Source organism: Colossoma macropomum, unplaced genomic scaffold (genome assembly GCF_904425465.1).
Source record: "Colossoma macropomum unplaced genomic scaffold, Colossoma_macropomum, whole genome shotgun sequence".
Classification (NCBI taxonomy): domain Eukaryota; kingdom Metazoa; phylum Chordata; class Actinopteri; order Characiformes; family Serrasalmidae; genus Colossoma; species Colossoma macropomum.
The window spans coordinates 6,271,697-6,289,637 of NW_023494806.1; the positions used below are offsets into that span (position 1 = coordinate 6,271,697).

The following is a 17,941-nucleotide window of genomic DNA, read 5'->3' on the forward strand; positions in this document are numbered from 1 at the left end:
TGTGGTTTTGTCTAATTGCCATCGTGTTACAGTTTACATTGTAAGTCAATATTCTCAATTAAAGATAAGAGAGAAAATAAGCTATTCATCTCTTTCCTTCTGTATTTTAGTATCGCTGTATGCAGCTGCTGTTGTTGCACTGTGCTGTTATTGAAATGCATCTAAATTTGGAGCAGAGTTGTTGTTTTAAGACTCTGTTTGTTGCCGCTTTTTGTCAGTAGGGGAAAAACGCGGCATGTGTTTTAAGCTGAGAGAGCGCACAGCGGTGTGTCCGTCTCGAACACGAACAGATTTACTGCAAATGAGATCATCTATCAGCAGGGGAGCGAGGGATGAAGGAGAGAAGCAAGAGGGCGGCCGGAGGAGACACCTCAGTCTCAAAGGAGCCACATTTATCAGCCAGAAGCCTCTGGCACATGAAGTCTGATGTTATTCTACAAACAGGAGACTCCTGATGATGGTGGCTAGTACATTGTTCTGGGGAGGAAAAACCAACAAGGAACAGTTGTGACAAATTGAGCTTTTGGTTTTGTGAAATGACCTTCAGATCATGAAGACTTCAGAATAGCTACTGTACAGTATGATGTCCAACAAGCACCAATAAACCCAATTATTGTGTTGGTGTGCTTCTCTAGAACATTCTGATTTGTCTCTGCAATTCTTTTTTCTGAAATACTGTAAAGCCAATGTCAATTGATGGTGTTTGAACGAGAATGATAGTGTTTGTTGGAGAATGTTGACGTTTGATGGAGAATGTTGGTGTTTTGATTGAGAATCTTGGTGTTTTGATGGAGAATGTTGGTGTTTATTTGGTGTTGGTCAATGATAGTGTTTGGTGGAGAATGTTGGTGTTTTGATTGACAATGTTGGTGGTTGGTGGCTTGTGTTTGGTGGAGAATGATGGTGTTTGGTGAAGAATGTTGGTGTTTTGATGGACAATGTTGGTTGTTGGTGGCTTATGTTTGGTGGAGAATGTTGGTGTTTTGATGGACAATGTTGGTGGTTGGTAGATTGTTGCTTGGAGAATGACGGGGTTTGGTAGAGAATGTTGGTATTTCGATTAACAATGTTGGTGGTTGGTGGCTTGTGTTTGGTGGAGAATGATGGTGTTTGGTGAAGAATGTTGGTGACTGGTGGAGAATGACAGTGTTTGTGGAGAATGTTGGTGGCTGGTGGAGAAGAACAGTGTTTGGTGGAGAATGTTGATGTTTTGATGGACAATGTTGGTGGTTGGTGGCTTGTGTTTGCTGGAGAATGATGGTGTATGGTGGAGAATGTTGGTGTTTTGATGGTCAATGTTGGTGGTTGGTGGCTTGTGTTTGGTGGAGAATGATGGTGTTTGGTGGAGAATGTTGGTGTTTTGATGGACAATGTCAGTGGCTGGGAGCTTGTGTTTGGTTGAGAATGATGGTGTTTGGTGGAGAATGATGGTGGTTGGTGAAGAACGTTGGTGTTTTGATGGACAATGTTGGTGGTTGGTAACTTGTGTTTGGTGGAGAAAGACAGTATTTGATGGACAATGTTGGTGCTTCGTTGGACAATGTTGGTGGTTGGTAGCTTGTGTTTGGAGGAGAATGATAGTGTTTGATGGAGAATGTTGGCGCTTCTTTGGACAATGTTGGTGGTTGGTAGCTTGTGTTGGTGGAGAATGATGGTGTTTGATGAAGAATGTCGGCGCTTCTTTGGACAATGTTGGTGGTTGGTAGCTTGTGTTTGGAGAAGAATGATAGTGTTTGGAGGAGAATGGTGGTGTTTGCTGGAGAATGTTGGTGTTTTGATGGACAGTGTCGGTGGTTGGTAGCTTGTGTTTGGTGGAGAATGATGCTGTTTGGTGAAGAATGACAGTGTTTTGATGGACAATGTTGGTGGTTGGTGGCTTTTATTTGGTGGAGAATGATGTTTGTTGGAGAATTTTAGTGGCTGGGGAGAATCACAGTGTTCGGTGTTTGATGGAGAATGTTGGTGCTTCTTTGGACAATGTTGGTGGTTGGTAGCTTGTGTTTGGAGGGGAATGACAGTATTTCAATGTGCTTTTTGGGGAATGTTGATATTTTGGTGGAAAATGATATGTTTGTTGGGGATTTTGTGTTTGGAGGAGACTATTGTTTCACAGTCCATTTTGTAAATGAGTTAAATGAATAAAAGAAAAGCAAAGAAAAATGTAGTACACTAACCCTTTAAGTTATTTCAAACCAACAAAGAAATGCTCATTTATGCTCATTTCATGAAAAAGATTCTGAAAAGCTAGGTGTCCAAAAACTTTTGACATGGATGTATTTAGCTGAGCTTAGGATAAGCGATCTGAAGCACTAGATTTTTCACAAAATCCTAAATCTAGCTTTACAATCCCCTTAGGTTGTGTTCTTTTGCGAGAAGGACAATGTGAGTGTGCCCTTATGACTAAGCAGAACAGGATTATAGCAAGCCAGCACTATCTGACTTGACACTGTGTTTTTTTGTTTTTTTTTTCATAGGCACCCAAGGCAGAGATCAGCGAGGATGATGACGGCGGCCTGTGTCACACGAGCCCTGCGGACACTTCACAAGAAAATAAGGTATTAGTCAGCGGTGGGTCTTATGAGAGCACGAAGACGTGCGAGGAGGCGAGATGAAGAGATGTGAAACTTTTTCTAATTAAACTCGGCCGGTTCATTGACTGATGAACTACCTCTTGGAATGTAACACTTTGAGAATTGGGCCTGTGGGTGGCTCTCTGCCAGTTACTTTACCACAGTATCAGGGGTCATTCGAGGATGGCAAGTTTTTTTTTTTATTAGAATCAGAATCAGAAGCTTTCTTTGCCAAGTCTGTTTGCACATGCAAGGAATTTGTCTTTGGTGAGTGGGCCGCAACCTAACACATCTCTTTATTATTAAATCATTTTCAAAAGTATTTGAGCAACACTTAGAAGCATAGAAGCAACCTAAACACATGTGCTACAAATGAAAATGTAAGCTCTGTTTCCAGTACTTGCCATTTATGAGCAATTTGGCTGTAAGTGCCATGAATGGCACTCTTACAACTTACTCTGTAGCTGAGATCAGTTGTAGCAGGCTGAAGGGCTCATTCGAGCATTTGCTAGAAAAGTCTGGTTAATTGACACAACAGAAGTAATTTAGTGTAATTTTATGTTGTTTGAACTAAATGGACTTCCCCACCTAAATACATAACCATATGAAAAAGGTTTGAAAACCCCTGCTCAAATTACGTTTCATTGATTTTTGGAAAAAAAAAAATTCCAAATTTATTTATCAAATATATTTTTGCAATGTATGAAAACAGCCAAAAAACATTTGCTCGATATATATACATTAATAAAATGCATTTATTTGTATTTGTTATTATATGTTTTTAATTGTTTGTAGTTTTAACAAAGGTTACAGATATAACTAGATCTACAATGAATGATACTGACTTCTGTGTTACAAAATATACAAAATATATACCCATATATATGTTTTTCTCTATGGGCAGAGAACACAACTTTCAACTAATTTTTGTGCAAAATTTCTATTTATTTGCTGAATTTAACATCATCATCATCATCATCATCATCGTTAACCGCTTAGTCCAGATAGGGTCGCGGTAGCAGTTGGGAGAGCAGAGAATCCCAGGTGACCCTGTCCCCCGCAACTTCCTCCAGCTCATTCCCGGGGACCCCAAGCCGCTCCCAGGCCAACTTGGAGATATAATCCCTCCAGCGGGTCCTAGGATGACCCCGGGGTCTTATTCCGGTAGGCCGTGCCTGGTAAACCCCCACCGGGAGGTGTCCAGGGGGCATCCGGATCAGATGCCCGAACCACCTCAGCTGGCTCCTCTCAATGCGGAGGAGTAGTGGCTCTACTCCGAGCTCCTCCCGGATGGCCGAGCTCCTCACCCTATCAAATAGAGTGTAGCCCGCCACCCTGCGAAGCAAGCTCATTTCTGCCGCTTGTATTCGCGATCTCATTCTTTCGGTCATTACCCACAGCTCATGACCATAGGTGAGGGTCGGGATGTAGACCGATCGGTAAACAAAGAGCTTCGCCTTACGGCTCAGCTCCCTCTTCACCACTACAGTCCGGTACAGCGACCGCATTACTGCTGCCGCTTGTCCCAGCCTGCGGTCGATCTCACGATCCTTCTTCCTATCACTCGTGAACAAGACCCCGAGATACTTAAACTCCTCTACCTGGGGCAGATCCTTTCCCCTTACCTGGAGTGGGCATACCATCCTTTTCCAGGCTAAGACCATGGACTCAGACTTGGAGGTGCTGATACGCATACCAACCGCTTCACACTCAGCTGCAAACCGCTCCAGTGTGCGCTGGAGGCATCCATGTGATCCAGCCAAAAGAACAACATCATCTGCAAATTTAACATATAGGCAAAAATTAAATAGTGTGTTTAATTAAGCATATCTACAGTAATTGTGTATTAAAATGTACGGAAGACTGTGTTCTCTTCCTTTCGTGTAATTCAACAAAACATAATTTGACCAGGGACACCCCAACTTTTGCATACAACTGTTCAAAATATGAAGAACGAAATATATAGGAAAACTGGAAAAATGGCTGCGTCAAATACTGACAAATTTATTGACGACCACAAAATAGAAAAGCCAATATCAGCAAGACAAAAGTATAATTCATTTACACAGGCAGACGGACAGATAACTTTATTGTCCATTTCTAGACATTTGCCTTTGGCTTCACAATTCAGCACTTACACAGACAATATAAAACATAACATGGGGGAGCTTCACATAAATTATATACACTTACAAAAAGTTGTCATTTTACTATTCAGATCCCTGGATAGATTAAATTATAAATTCCTCAAAGAACTTGCTTGTGGAATAAAGCACCACTCAAAAAAGTTTTTTGTGACCTTTGGTGCCCTAAAATGTAAGGGAGCTTTTTAAAGTCCTTCAAAAGAGAATCTGAAGACTCCATGAGAATCTGCTGGTTCTCCTGTCCATTAAAGGCCTCATACACCTCACATACTGTAGCTGTCTTTGTGATTTTCCTATGATTTTCTCTACTGACAACTCTAGACAATTTCTTCCTATTCCGTACTCCAGGAATGCTATACCGAGTAGGAATGTTGTAAGTTCAAACACTCTCAATAATACTTTTGCAAACTAGCTCAAAAATATCCACTCTTACAGAAAAGCTGTTTCAATTCCTAAGCAGATGTAACCATTGCAAAGCCCTTTGGTAGATATATATAGAATGAGTTGTGAAGATTAATCCACTATCTAACTTAGTTGAAACAGTCTAAAAACAAACCCCCCTTGTGGAGGCTGCACTTTAGCCTGGTTTCATTCAGTCCCGTTGACACAGGTGTATAAAATCAAGCACCTAGCCATGCAGTCTGCCCATTTGTGAATTAATGGGTTGTTCTAAAGAGTTTACTCAATTCAAACATGGGACTGTAATAGGATGCCACTGTTGCAACAAGTCAGTTCACAAACTTTCTTCCCTCCTAGATGTTCCACGATCTACTGTGAGTGGTATTGAACAGTGGAAGCATTTAGGAACCACAACAACTCAGCCACGAAGTGTCAGACCAGGTGAAGTTACAGAGCAGGTCGCCGACTGCTGAGGCACATAGTGCATAAAAGTCACCAACGCTCCGCTGACTCAATAACTGCAGTGTTCCAAACATTAACATTAAGCATTAACAGCAGCACAAAAACTGTGCACAGGGAGCTTCATGGCAGGGTTTCCATGGCCGAGCAGCTGCATGCAAACATTATATCACCAAGCACAATGACAAGCATCTATTGGAAGTGGTGTAAAGCGCCACTGGACTCTGCAGCAGTGTAAACATGTTCTGTGGAGCGACGAATCACACTTTTCTATCTGGCAGTCTGATGGACGAATCTGGGTTTGGCGAATGCCAGGAGAACATTACCTGCCTGACTGCGTTGTGCCAACTGTAAAGTTTGGTGGAGGAGGGATGATGCTATGGGGTTGTTTTTCAGGGGTTGGCCTAGGACCCTTAGTTCCAGTGAAGGGAAATCTTAATGCTTCAGCAGACCAAGACATTTTGGACAATTCTATGTTTCCATCCTTGTGGGAACAGTTTGGGGAAGAACCTTTTCTGTTCCAGCATGACTGAGCCCCAGTGCACAAAGCAAGGTCCATAAAGGACTCGCTGGGTGAGTTTGGTGTGGAAGAACTTCACCGACCCTCACAGAGCCCTGACCTCAACCTCGTCGAACACCTTTGAGATGAACTAGAACAGAGATTGTGAGCCAGGCCCTCTCGTCCAACATCAGTGTCTGACCTCACAAATGCTCTCCTGGATGTATGCAAAAATTCCCACAGACACTCTAAAATCTTGTATAAAGCTTCCCAGAAGAGTGGAAACTGTTATAGTTGCAAAGGGGGACCAACTCCATATTAATGCCTATGGATTTAGAATGGGATGTCATAAAAGCTCCTGTAGGTGTAATGTGTAGGTGTCCCAATAAGAGCGAATAAAATAACACACAGCGGGATTCAAAAGTCTCAAAGATCATTATTGAATATGGTTCTAGTTTTCACATTTTTCTGCAGTTTTTTCATTATAAATTAGATTAGCAGCATAACAATTTGCATGCAAAGTGGAATCCTTGAAATACGTTCTTAGTATTTGGTACAGTATGTTCTTCTGCTTTAATGACTGCATGTACTTGAGCTGGCATGGAATCCAAGTTTGTGCAGAAGCCTCTAATAAGTAGATCAAATCTGTCTGAGAGTGGGAGCTTCAATGGAGTATGACCTTTTTGCACACCATCCTCAGTGTCACAAATTTGTTATCTAGAATCCAAAATGTAATTATTATTATTATTATTATTATTATTATTATTATTATTATTATTCATTTATTATTATTATTAACTTTTCTTTGGCTCAAATGAATTCCATTCATTTTTCACAATGTCTGCATTATTCAGTGGCTGGGATGTCAACAGTCATTCAGAGTGGTTTAATGTGAAATGATTCATTTGTAGAGAAACTTGCAGACTGATTTCTTCACAGTGGTGCTGAGAGGAACCAGAGATCACTATGTCTACAACACAAATATAGCCATTTTATTTACTATCCAAAACCACCAGTGAACCTACATGTCTTCTGATTTTTTTTTCTGTAACATTGATGGTGGTAAAATAGTGATAAATCTGGAAAAAAAAGTTTATTTGGGGACTATTTTGCCTTAGAAGCTCCTTCATATATCCCTCCACCATGAATATGATTAAAATGTATTGATTAGAATATGTTTTAGACCAAACCTTTATCACAAAACTACCATAAAAATGTCTCATAACCATTTGATGTGATAACTTTCTGTGGCGTAGTTTATAGAGGTGGACGTCTGGTTCCTATCACCACCACTGTGAACAATACTCACTCTGTGAATTTCTCTAGAACAGAGGATTTCATGCCAAACTACTCTGAATGACTCTGTTTACCTCTTAATCATTTAATTAAACATAAAATTTCTATTTATTTCCAGGTTTAAATAAAAATGAGGTGATTTCTGTAATCAGAACTCACTTATGATGAAGACAGCTACTTTCATTGGACTAAAACAGTGTTCAGGGTGAATCTTGAGAAATGACCTTCGCACAGCTGTCGGAATTCTCTGATGATGTTGCTATGGCAGTGCATGAAGATCACCAGCATGTTCTACTTGAAACTCTTTAACTATGTAAAAATGACATGGAGTACATTTTACCCCAAGTGAAGTTGTACCCCACGATCACATAGACATCCATTACAGTATTCGTTCATGCATACGCGGTCAAAAAGTGACGCTGACATCAGTGGTGTGCAAAAGTTTTGGCGCCCCTGGTCAAATTGCATGTTTTCTGAGTGAAAATAATTCAATGCATCCTCTACAGAGAACACACATCTGCACATATTAATACACAATTACTGTTTATTTACTGGATTTAGCATATTGAAGAAAAAAAATACACAAATGTTTGCTGTGCAAAAGTTATGGCACATTTTATGTATGTTTAACGCAGCAAATAAATAAATTAATTCAAGAAAACATGTTTCATTATATTATCTGTGGAAGATCTTAGAAAATTAACAAAACATGTCATTTGAATGGATGTGTACCTGTATTCTTTCACATAGATGCACAATTGAGTATTAAGGATATAGTTTTATTTTCATATCTATGATTAGTTTCGAGGCATGTGGTCTTCTGCTGATCTGGATTCCTTTCTCTTTTTTCCTTCAGAAATCGCCTCCAAAGCGTCTGAAAGCCGGGAGAAGAGCGGACCCCGACAGTCTCTGGAAGCATCTTTGGCACTCAAGGTTAGATTTCCCATTGTGCCATAATTACGCTCTGTGGCTGTGTCAATAATTTAGTTGAAATCAGTGGCCTCCACAGATGCTGGGGGATTACCTAATCAGGGGTCTGTTTGTCTGTTTGCAACACAGATTTCCTGCTGAAATTTTCTCGTTGTTTGTTTGTGGAATGTGTGCTGTAAGACATTTGACTTATTTCCTGCATTCGGCTCAAAATAGCCTTAGTCTGCGTACTGAGTTCCTATTCAGATGAAAGGAGGTTGTCAGAAGCGTTAACTGGAATAAAAGTAGAGTCATATTGTGTAAAATCCAACTGAAAATATGTTTGGGATCGTTTATCACATTCTTTTTTGTTGTTTTCTATAAAATAATAAAGAAAAAATAAAGATAATAAACTAGAAACTAGTTTCTAGAAATATAATGTATAATGTATAATTCATTATTAATACATTTTTAGTTTCTTTATAACTTGACCCAAAAGGGATTTTATTTAATAATTTGTGTCATATATATATATATATATATATGTATATATATATATATGTGTATGTATATATATATGTATATATATAAAACACAATATGTCATATTGTGTCATATGAATGTATATATTCTATATTGATAATTGCAAAAGTTATGGCACATTTTATGTATGCAAATAAATTAATTAATTCAAAAACCATATGTAATTATATTATCTGTAGAAGGTCTTAGAAAACTGACAAAACATTTGACTATATGTGTTCACAAGTCTGGGATCATGTATCACATTCATTTTTGTTGTTTTCTACGAAATAATAAAGATAAATAAAGATAAAATGATACATAAAGATATAACAACAACTAGAAATGTAATGTACAATTTCATTATTAATAAATAAAAAAGGTCATTTTAGTTCACTTATAACTTGTCATGTAAGTGTCATGTATCCTATATTTATAATTATCACTTTTTTATGCAATAATAACTTAGACAAAGTAGAGTTAGATATTAGAGATGTCTTATTTTGATGATTAAATAACAAATGATGTATTATTATATGAGCTCTTACCAACTATAATGTTGGATAGTAATTTTATTCATTTTTAACACTTGAAGGGTGTCTGCATATCACATTCATAACATCTTACATAAACACTTCATAACATATAAATGAATGTTTAAATCAACATTTATAAAGTATACATATTTTACATTATATTAATATGGACTGCTGTGTCATTTTACTAAGATATATTTTTCAAAATAAAAGTCCTCATTTTTTATTTCAAAAATGTATTTTCAGTAAAACGTTTCATTTGTTGACCGCTTTGACACTGAGGCACATTTCACATATACCTTTACTTTTATATGTTTTTTCTTAAGCATTTGTTGCTTTACATGTCACTTCATTTATTTGACACAATATGTCATATTGTGTCATATAAGTGTCATATATTCTATTTTAATAATTGCAAAACTTATGGTCATTTTTATTTTGGCTGTCCAGAAATGATGTGTTTCACTGATAACAATTTAGTTTTGCAAAATAATAATTAGGACTTTTATTTTGAAAAAAGAAAAGTCTCTCACTAAAATTACATAGTACTCCATATTAATATCATATAAAACATGTATGCTTTATAAATGTTGATTTAAACGTTCATGAACATGTCATGAAGTGTTTACGTAAGATGTTATGAATGTGTTATGTAGACCCCCTTCAAGTACAGTGTTACCAATTTTATTATGTACCTTGATGCTTGACAGGTTGTTCGATCAGAAACAGTGAAGCTGCATATGTCTTTAACGTTTAATACACTTATGTCTATAATAAATATTTAAATATTGAAAACTGACAGCTAGTCTTGGAGAAGTTACTGCAATGACAATACAGCTATAGAATGGCTGCGCTGGCTGCCGTCCATATGTGGAATACAATACCTACGAGAATTAAAACCTCTTTGTGGCCTCTTTTGAAGAGTGCTTGTTTGGAAGTGGTGCGTGAACTCAAAAACTCATCCATCGGCGCTTTCCAGCTGTCGTAAAACGTCAGTCTGATGCTGCTGGACAGCAGTGGGTTGCTGTAGGGTCAGTCTGCTATGAGAAAGGTGTGGAGATGCTTAATCAGTTGTTGGAAAAGGACGCTGTGTCCCTGTGTAACGACATCATTTATTGTCTCTAGTCTTTTTGACGCAAATCTGCAATAAAATTGAATGAAGTGCTTCATTCACCTCTCTCTCTCTCTCTCTCTCTCTCTGTCTTTTCCAGTTTATCACTCTATTTTTCCTTTTCCCTCTTCCTCAACCCCAGTGGCTGGAGTACAGTCTGAGCCTGGCAGGCATCACCGGTGGCATTTGGTGTATGAAGGGGGGGATATAACATATTGTTTCTCCGCAGGCCCCTCTCTCTCCGGGCATGGCAAAATGGTTGACATTTATGACAGACGCTGATAGGGCCCAGAATTCTGAATTATTTATGCCAAAGCTGGGGCGCTCTGGCATTTTTGAGAAGTAAAACACAATTACTGTGGCTGGCTTTCGCTCAGGCAGAAGTTACTGCTCGCACATCGGACCCAGTGCACACTTTACCTCCAGCGTTGTTTTGGCTTTTGCTGTTGGTTTTCATGCTTGCTGGAAATGTCTGTGTTGTTTTTCCTGGATTGTGTCCACCAAGCGATGTGACCTTCTGAGCACAATGAACGACATTACAATACAAACAGCACAATCATGTTTATCTCTGCAGATGCTCGGCACATTGTGGAGTTTAGGGAGAAGGCCTCGCCTTTCTGACTTCCTATCCTAATGTTTCAGTCACGTGATTTTTTTTGTTGTGGCTGCCATATTTAGGATGAACGTAACTAGAGGTGAAAGATGGCTAAAATTACTCTCTTTACTTTGGAAGAGAAAAAATGTTACCTCAACAAAGTCGATAAAATAGGCTGAGATCCTTACAGTTTCCCCTGAACTCCTGATCCCACTTAAACTGGCAGAAAAGCTACCAAATTTGTGTTTTCCTGACATTTATATTTATCTCATACTCAGGCCCTGATTCTGTAAGTTTGCTGGTGCAGTTAGTGCAGAGTTCAGCTCCAGTCCTGCAACCCCTGCACTGCATGACTGTGGTTTCCCTGGTTAAAATACCTGATATTATTAGCTAATTAATCCCTTCTTGAGCTGAACGAGGTGTGAACAGCAGAGAGAAACACTGAACTATACAGTGCAGGGGGTCCAAGCCTGAGTCTGAAGATGCTGAATTAAAGGTCTGTGTGTCTCTCGTTATTCTCAGCTTCTGTCGCGTCTTGCAGGTGAATCATTCACAAAGCACAGCAAAGTGAAAGCATTGCGCTGGTGCAGCCACTCCCTGATTCGGCCCTCAAAATGGTGGTACATAGTCAGTGTGACGTCACACGTCTATCTGACTTGGACTTCACACCTAATTCCTTTTGCTGTGAGTGACCCTACACCTATTTTTATTTTATTAAAATAAATGATTGATTTATCCTTTTGTCACTACCAAATCAATCATAACACTACAAAAAAAACTTTATCAAATGTTTCAGTAGTGACTGTTTCAGTTGTGATAATTTTAGTTCATTTTTAACAAAGCTTTAAATTCTAGCCAGTACATGACTATCAAACACAGCTTTGAACAGTTGCACTGCAAAAATTGATATCTTAGTGAGTGTAAACATCTTAAATATAGTCAATGGATCTCCTTTTCTCATTATGAGAGTTGTAAGAATACTGTAAGATGTTTTTTACTTATTTCCAGACATGTTTTACTTGTTTTTAAGCAGTTCTATCTCATGAAAGTGTCTTGTTCCATTGGCAGATCATGTTCTGTGTTTTAAGCATTACTTTTTGAAATAATCAAAATTATCTTCATTATTTCTCGAAACAAGTAAACTCATCTGCCAATGGAATAAGACACTCTCACTAGATGAAATCACTTAAATCAAGAAAAATGTACAGAAACAGATGGAATATTCTTATAATATTCTTACAACAGTCTTATAATGAGAAATATTAGATATATTGACTACATTTAAGTCATTTTTACTTATTAAAATATTATTTTTTGCAGTGTGTACACTCATGAATTCCTAATATTTTTGTTAAAATCCAAAATGAATCACAGAAAATATGTTTCTTTAGTGACAGTTCTTAATATTCCACACTGATTTTCAGACTTTTGGAGACATTCACTCGAAAACGATGGGATCTAACTGCTCACCATGTGTCCATGAAGGACAAGGATGCAGTCTCACTTGCTGCTCTGACATGAACTAAAACTCTTTGCCTATGTTCGAAATAGCCAACTACATACTTCTTATATACTGTTTGTGCCTAAAAACAGTAAGTAGTGTGCAGTATGTGAACGTGAATTTCTCCAGTATGCCAGAGATACCCAGATGACATACTGTTCTGGCCAAATTTTCCATAGGCAGGGTTATCTACATGATATACTGCATCCCAAAATACAGCATGGCTATTTTATGAAAATGTAACCACTGATGTAAACGCCTGGTTTGCTCCATACAGTTTAACCTTTTTTAATGGCCAAGGTCTGCTGGCAGGCCCAAAGTTTTATTACACACTTCTAAAACCTAGGGCCCATTCCCATTTCTTATGTTTACCCCTACCCCTTGTTTTCAAGTGTCACCTTGCCCCTTGGAACTGAGTTACAAGGAGCAGCATTTGAAATCTTCCCAGATGAAATGGGACCCTCAAATAAAGAAGGACATTGCTTCATTAACAGCTACTAACGCTGCTCTGTAGGTGACCCTGCCAGTCTGCAGTGACAGCAGAGGAGGGTAAAGTTCAGCTCCTCACTGCTGGGCAATTATTTATTATCGCCCACCCCTAATTCTTCAGTGATATGAAGCTGAAGTCAGATATTCACCAGTTTCTCGTTCGAATTTTCCTGTTCCACCTTAAATGGAGCAGCAGTTACGTTCTGGCGCTTCAGGCATCAGAACTGCTGGACTATATAAGATGGAACGGGAAAGTTAGCTAGCTACTGAGACATCAGCATACTATTAGCAAATTTTTATGCTTGTTATGAAGAAAGGGACCAAAATACATTGAAACGACATTAAACTAAGATAAAACAATGGTTATTGTAATTTTTTGTGTATTTCTTTGGTTGCTTGTACAGCCATCTTGCCGGTTTTTCTTTTTTTCTCTAACACTCTGTTTGGAGTGTGTCTCGGAAAAACCTCAGTTTGGAGGGCAGTGTAGCCCTAACACTTTGCCCTACCCCTCCATCTCAACAAAAATTGGAACACCCTACCCCTAGGCATGAATACACAAATGGATGGCTAAGGGTGAAGTGGTAGGGGCGAGGGGTGAAGGACTGGGCCTTTGAATAGCTCAGCGAATTCGCACTAAAGTCCTTTTAGTTACTGAATAATAAACCTTAGTCTGTAATAAACCTGGGATTTTAAGGGGTTAATAGGAACGGTTTCAGACTCATATGGACATATAAGTAAAATCGAAGAAAATAATTTGTCCTTCTTTTTGATTCTCTTCTGGTCTTGAGGTGGTTTTGCTCACTTTGTTTATTATTTGTTTATAAATTACTGCATAGATAACATGGTTAAAACAATAACATAAAGTTGGTCTCAACCAAACAACCTGCTCAGCATCAGCTTTTCAGCCTCCCATATCAAGTCACACTGCTTTTTATTCAGGCAGTCTAGCTCATATTACCAACTGTGAATGTAATGACTTGCAAATGGAGGAAAACAGGCGTGTTTGGAAACCGCAGACAAACCCAAAGCTGACATTTCGAAAGTTTATTTGTGGATTTGGAGATGGGTAGAAGGCAAAACCCTTCGCTCTGTCATGGTATTATTTTAAAAAACAGCAGACACGTCTCTCCACCAAACTGAATCCAACTAAACAGGGCTGAAAAGTGGCTTGAAACTGTTGCTAAGTGATTGAGGAAAATAGGGCAGGTTTTGAGATAGTTCTGATGGTCCTAGTCCTGGACGTTGACAGTCTAGTCACACTGTTGTCCTTTGTGGTACAGCACACAGGTTTTGTTGTCTACTGGGCACTGCTCTGCATGCTACTACACGTTAGTACTATGCTATGTTAATGCTGTCCACAGTATGTTGTTTTGCAGTATGCTGTTTCAAACCCAGCACTTGTGTTTCAGTGACATGAAAATGAGGGACAGCATTTTTTTAACCCCTTAACGTTCCAGGTTTGTTTCATAAAAATGCTCATTATTCAGTAAGTCATAGAAGTGGTGGGCCCATGGCTTATTAAGGGGTTAATCAATGCTAAAATAAATTTTTTTAACTTCACTTTATAAGAAATTTAAAAAATTAAAAGTTTTATGTATGTTTAGCTTCTTTAGCTCAATTAATGAAGGGTTTAAATAGATCATAAAATAATCCTTATAAATACCTCAGGTCTGAATATTCTTATTTATTTATTTATTGCTGTGGAACCACAGTTTGAACCAATTCACTAGAATAGTCCATATATTTTTGGAAAATCAAGATAAATGGTTGGGGCCACCACTTTTACCAGATTCTCAAGATAAACACAAAGACAGTCTCCATAACTGTTCTCATGTTTTTTGTTGAATCTTGCTTAAACTAACTCTTGCATATTTTATTGACTACCCTTCACCACTGGACCATCTCAAACATACCATTTCGTCTGCCCTTTTCCTGGACAATGTCTGTCTTGAAGAGCTTTAGTTTTGGCTACTCCTCCTTTGGGCTAAGCAGTGTTGTTGTCTTTGTGGTTGTTTTATTTTTCTCATCATTTATATTAATTATTTCTAATAACTATGTAGTTATACATTAATAACAGGCAATGACAATGTAACTACAGGTGATGTGTTCACTGTTACAGATGGATTACACTAGTACAGCTAACATGAATACACAAGACTCAACTTCAGCTTTCACTCATGTAATTACACAAGTGTATCTTAATAGCTGTAGCAGCACATTTTCTCTTGTGTAATTACACAGACGTAACAGAGTTAATTGCTGTTTTTCTAACAAGACCATATATTTGATGATCATTTTCCCAACAGGAAGCTGGTCCTGGCAGTGAAGCAGGGTTGCAGCTACTTTCACCTCCTCCAGGAACAGGAGGTGCAGGAGGAGCAGCAGAGGGAAAAGAGGAGGAGAGAGGAGAGGAGGAAAAGAGCAATCCGACCTCCTTCCGTTTCCTCTGACTCAGACACAGACAGAGAGGCAGAGAGGTAGGACTGTACATCATATGTTTCCTGCTCAGCGATTAGTGGATTTGTATGTAATAGACTGTGAGTAAGAGGAACATGCACTACTATAAAGGGGTTGGGATCACAAGTTGGGATCGTTGCAATACATGGAATTTGGCACCAGAACAATCGTTCTGCTTTGACTGGCGGGCTCCCAAAATGATAGGAACCTCTACAGCTCGAGGGCCAGGGCGAGTGACAGCCAAAGTAGCGCCTATTCATTACACAGCCCCTGCTGGTCAGGGGTCCACATCTCATTTGGACTGGTGAACAATCATCTCAATTTCACATCGGCTCATCTTTTCCTGACAGGGCAAGCGGGAAAAGAACAATGACCATTTATATGTTGTTGTTATTTAGATTTGTTGTATATTAGAGTTTTAGGATTATTTTCTTTGGCATGTTCTAGACTCTCGGAAAAAAAGGTACTGAACTGTCTCCCCTCTTGTCGCTGGGGTGGTACATGCAAAGGCAAGTCTCCAGTATCTTTAATTAGGGAACATGATTGTGCCACAATCCATTGCAGTGACATTTTTTAAGTTGTATTGACTCACACACTGCCTCGTCTCCAGCCTTTTTATTTTAGTGTTCTGTTTTAAACTATTTAAAATTTCCACTGGGAAAGATTTATTTAATGTGGACAATTGGACCTTTTACACATTTACACAGTCTGTGCCTTGATGAACGAGAAATGTACCTGCACAGTACATTTATTTCTGGCAGTGTACTAGTTATGTTTAACCTTTTAAATGGCCAGGGTCTGCGGGTGGGCCCAGAGTTTTATTAAACTCTTCTATAATCTAAGAATAGCTCAGCCAGTTTGCATTGAAATCCCTACACTCTCAGGAAAAATGTACGAAATTGTCACTTGGGTGGGACCCTCAAGGGTACATCTCAGTACCTTTAGTCAGGAAACATAACTGAACCATAATCCACTGAAATTATATATTTTAAGTTGTACTGACTCCACACACCCTGTCTCGTCTCCAGGCTTTTATTTTATTGATCTGATTTAAAATATTATATTATGAAAAGGTACAAATATGTACTTTCCACCTGGGAAAACTTATTTAAGGTTCACAATTGGACCTTAAAACCACTGTTATACCTTTGAGGGAACATTTACATTGCTTGTACCTTGAAGAACAAAAAATGTACCTGCACAGCACCTTTATTTCTAACAGTGTGTAGTTACTGAACAATAAGCCATTGTATGTAATAAGCCTTGGCTTTTTTTTCCAAAGCAATTGATTAATATACCCAAAAAATATTTCGTACATTCATAAAGAATATGAATACAGCTCAATCCACCATTTCATTTACATTTTCGTGGCGAAATCTCTTTTAAAGCTGAGCTGTTTAAGTTGCATATTACTTTTTATCAAAAATATCTTACTTATAGTTTTATGTGGGAGCTTTCTATAAACATGGACTCTATGTCAGGCCATTTTAACAGTGTAGGACAATTCATCACAACACTGAATCCCCCTTTTGATCATCAAGGTAAACTTAAATGGAGGAAAACTGCATCAGAAGGTTGAGATAGGAAAGTTCCTTGAGATAGGAGCTGTATTCATATGTATACAGTGTTAGACTGGAAGGAGGTGGGCTATTAGGCATACCCCCCCATACCAAAAAATGAAGTTATTCCATATTTTAATGGAATAATTTCTTGTTGTTCCTAAAATACTTCAAATATTGAATAAAACCTCTTAAAACACCTTTTGTTTTCTTTATTTTCTAATATTTAAATCTAAACTGTTCAAATTATTATTGTGTATAGTCAATACATTGTATACGTATACACGTTCATCCACACATACACACACATACACACTCTCTCTCTCTTTTCTGTTTAGGGGGTGTGTTACTGCAGGGGTCTCAACAATCTGGAAGCGGAGCAGAAGAAGACGGGTTCAGTCTGCCCGGCCCTTCACTCCTGTCCACCAGTCACTGACCTCACACCAGCCACAGCAGCTAGCACAGTAAGAGACCACACCTCTATCTCTCTCTGTCTCTCTCTCTCCCTCCCTCCTTTCTCTCTCTTTCCCCATTCTTACTCTAAGTCCCAGATCCCATTTCTTAGTTTTACCCCTACCCCTTGTTTTCAAGTGTCACCTTGATGCTTGGAACTGAGTTACAAGGGGCACTAGTTGAAATCTTCCCTATAAAATGGGACAAACGTCAAATAAAGAAGAGCATTAACAGCTACTAGCGCTGCTCTGTAGGCAACTCTGCCAGTCTGCAGTGACAGCAGAGGAGGGTAAAGTCCAGCATCCTCACTGCTGGGCTTTAGTTACATTTAGGCCTTCAAAGGGTGGGGGGTGGGGGGGGGGTGGTAATTATTTATTGTCACCCACCTCTAATTCTTCAGTGACATAAAGCTGACCTCACCCTACCCCTTTATCTCAACGAA

General features: G+C 38.7%; 1 protein-coding gene across 3 annotated transcripts in view; it reads left to right on the forward strand.

Moving 5' to 3' along the window:
• LOC118827165 (coiled-coil domain-containing protein 60-like) overlaps positions 1-17,941 on the forward strand; it is a 60,593-nt gene that overhangs the window by 4,907 nt on the left and 37,745 nt on the right. For all 3 annotated transcript variants that reach the window (XM_036598410.1, XM_036598411.1, XM_036598412.1), the window contains exons 2-5: positions 2,475-2,555; positions 8,224-8,300; positions 15,337-15,507; positions 17,385-17,510. In XM_036598410.1, the coding sequence (XP_036454303.1) occupies positions 2,475-2,555; positions 8,224-8,300; positions 15,337-15,507; positions 17,385-17,510 (455 nt within the window). The remainder of the gene's footprint in view (positions 1-2,474; positions 2,556-8,223; positions 8,301-15,336; positions 15,508-17,384; positions 17,511-17,941) is intronic.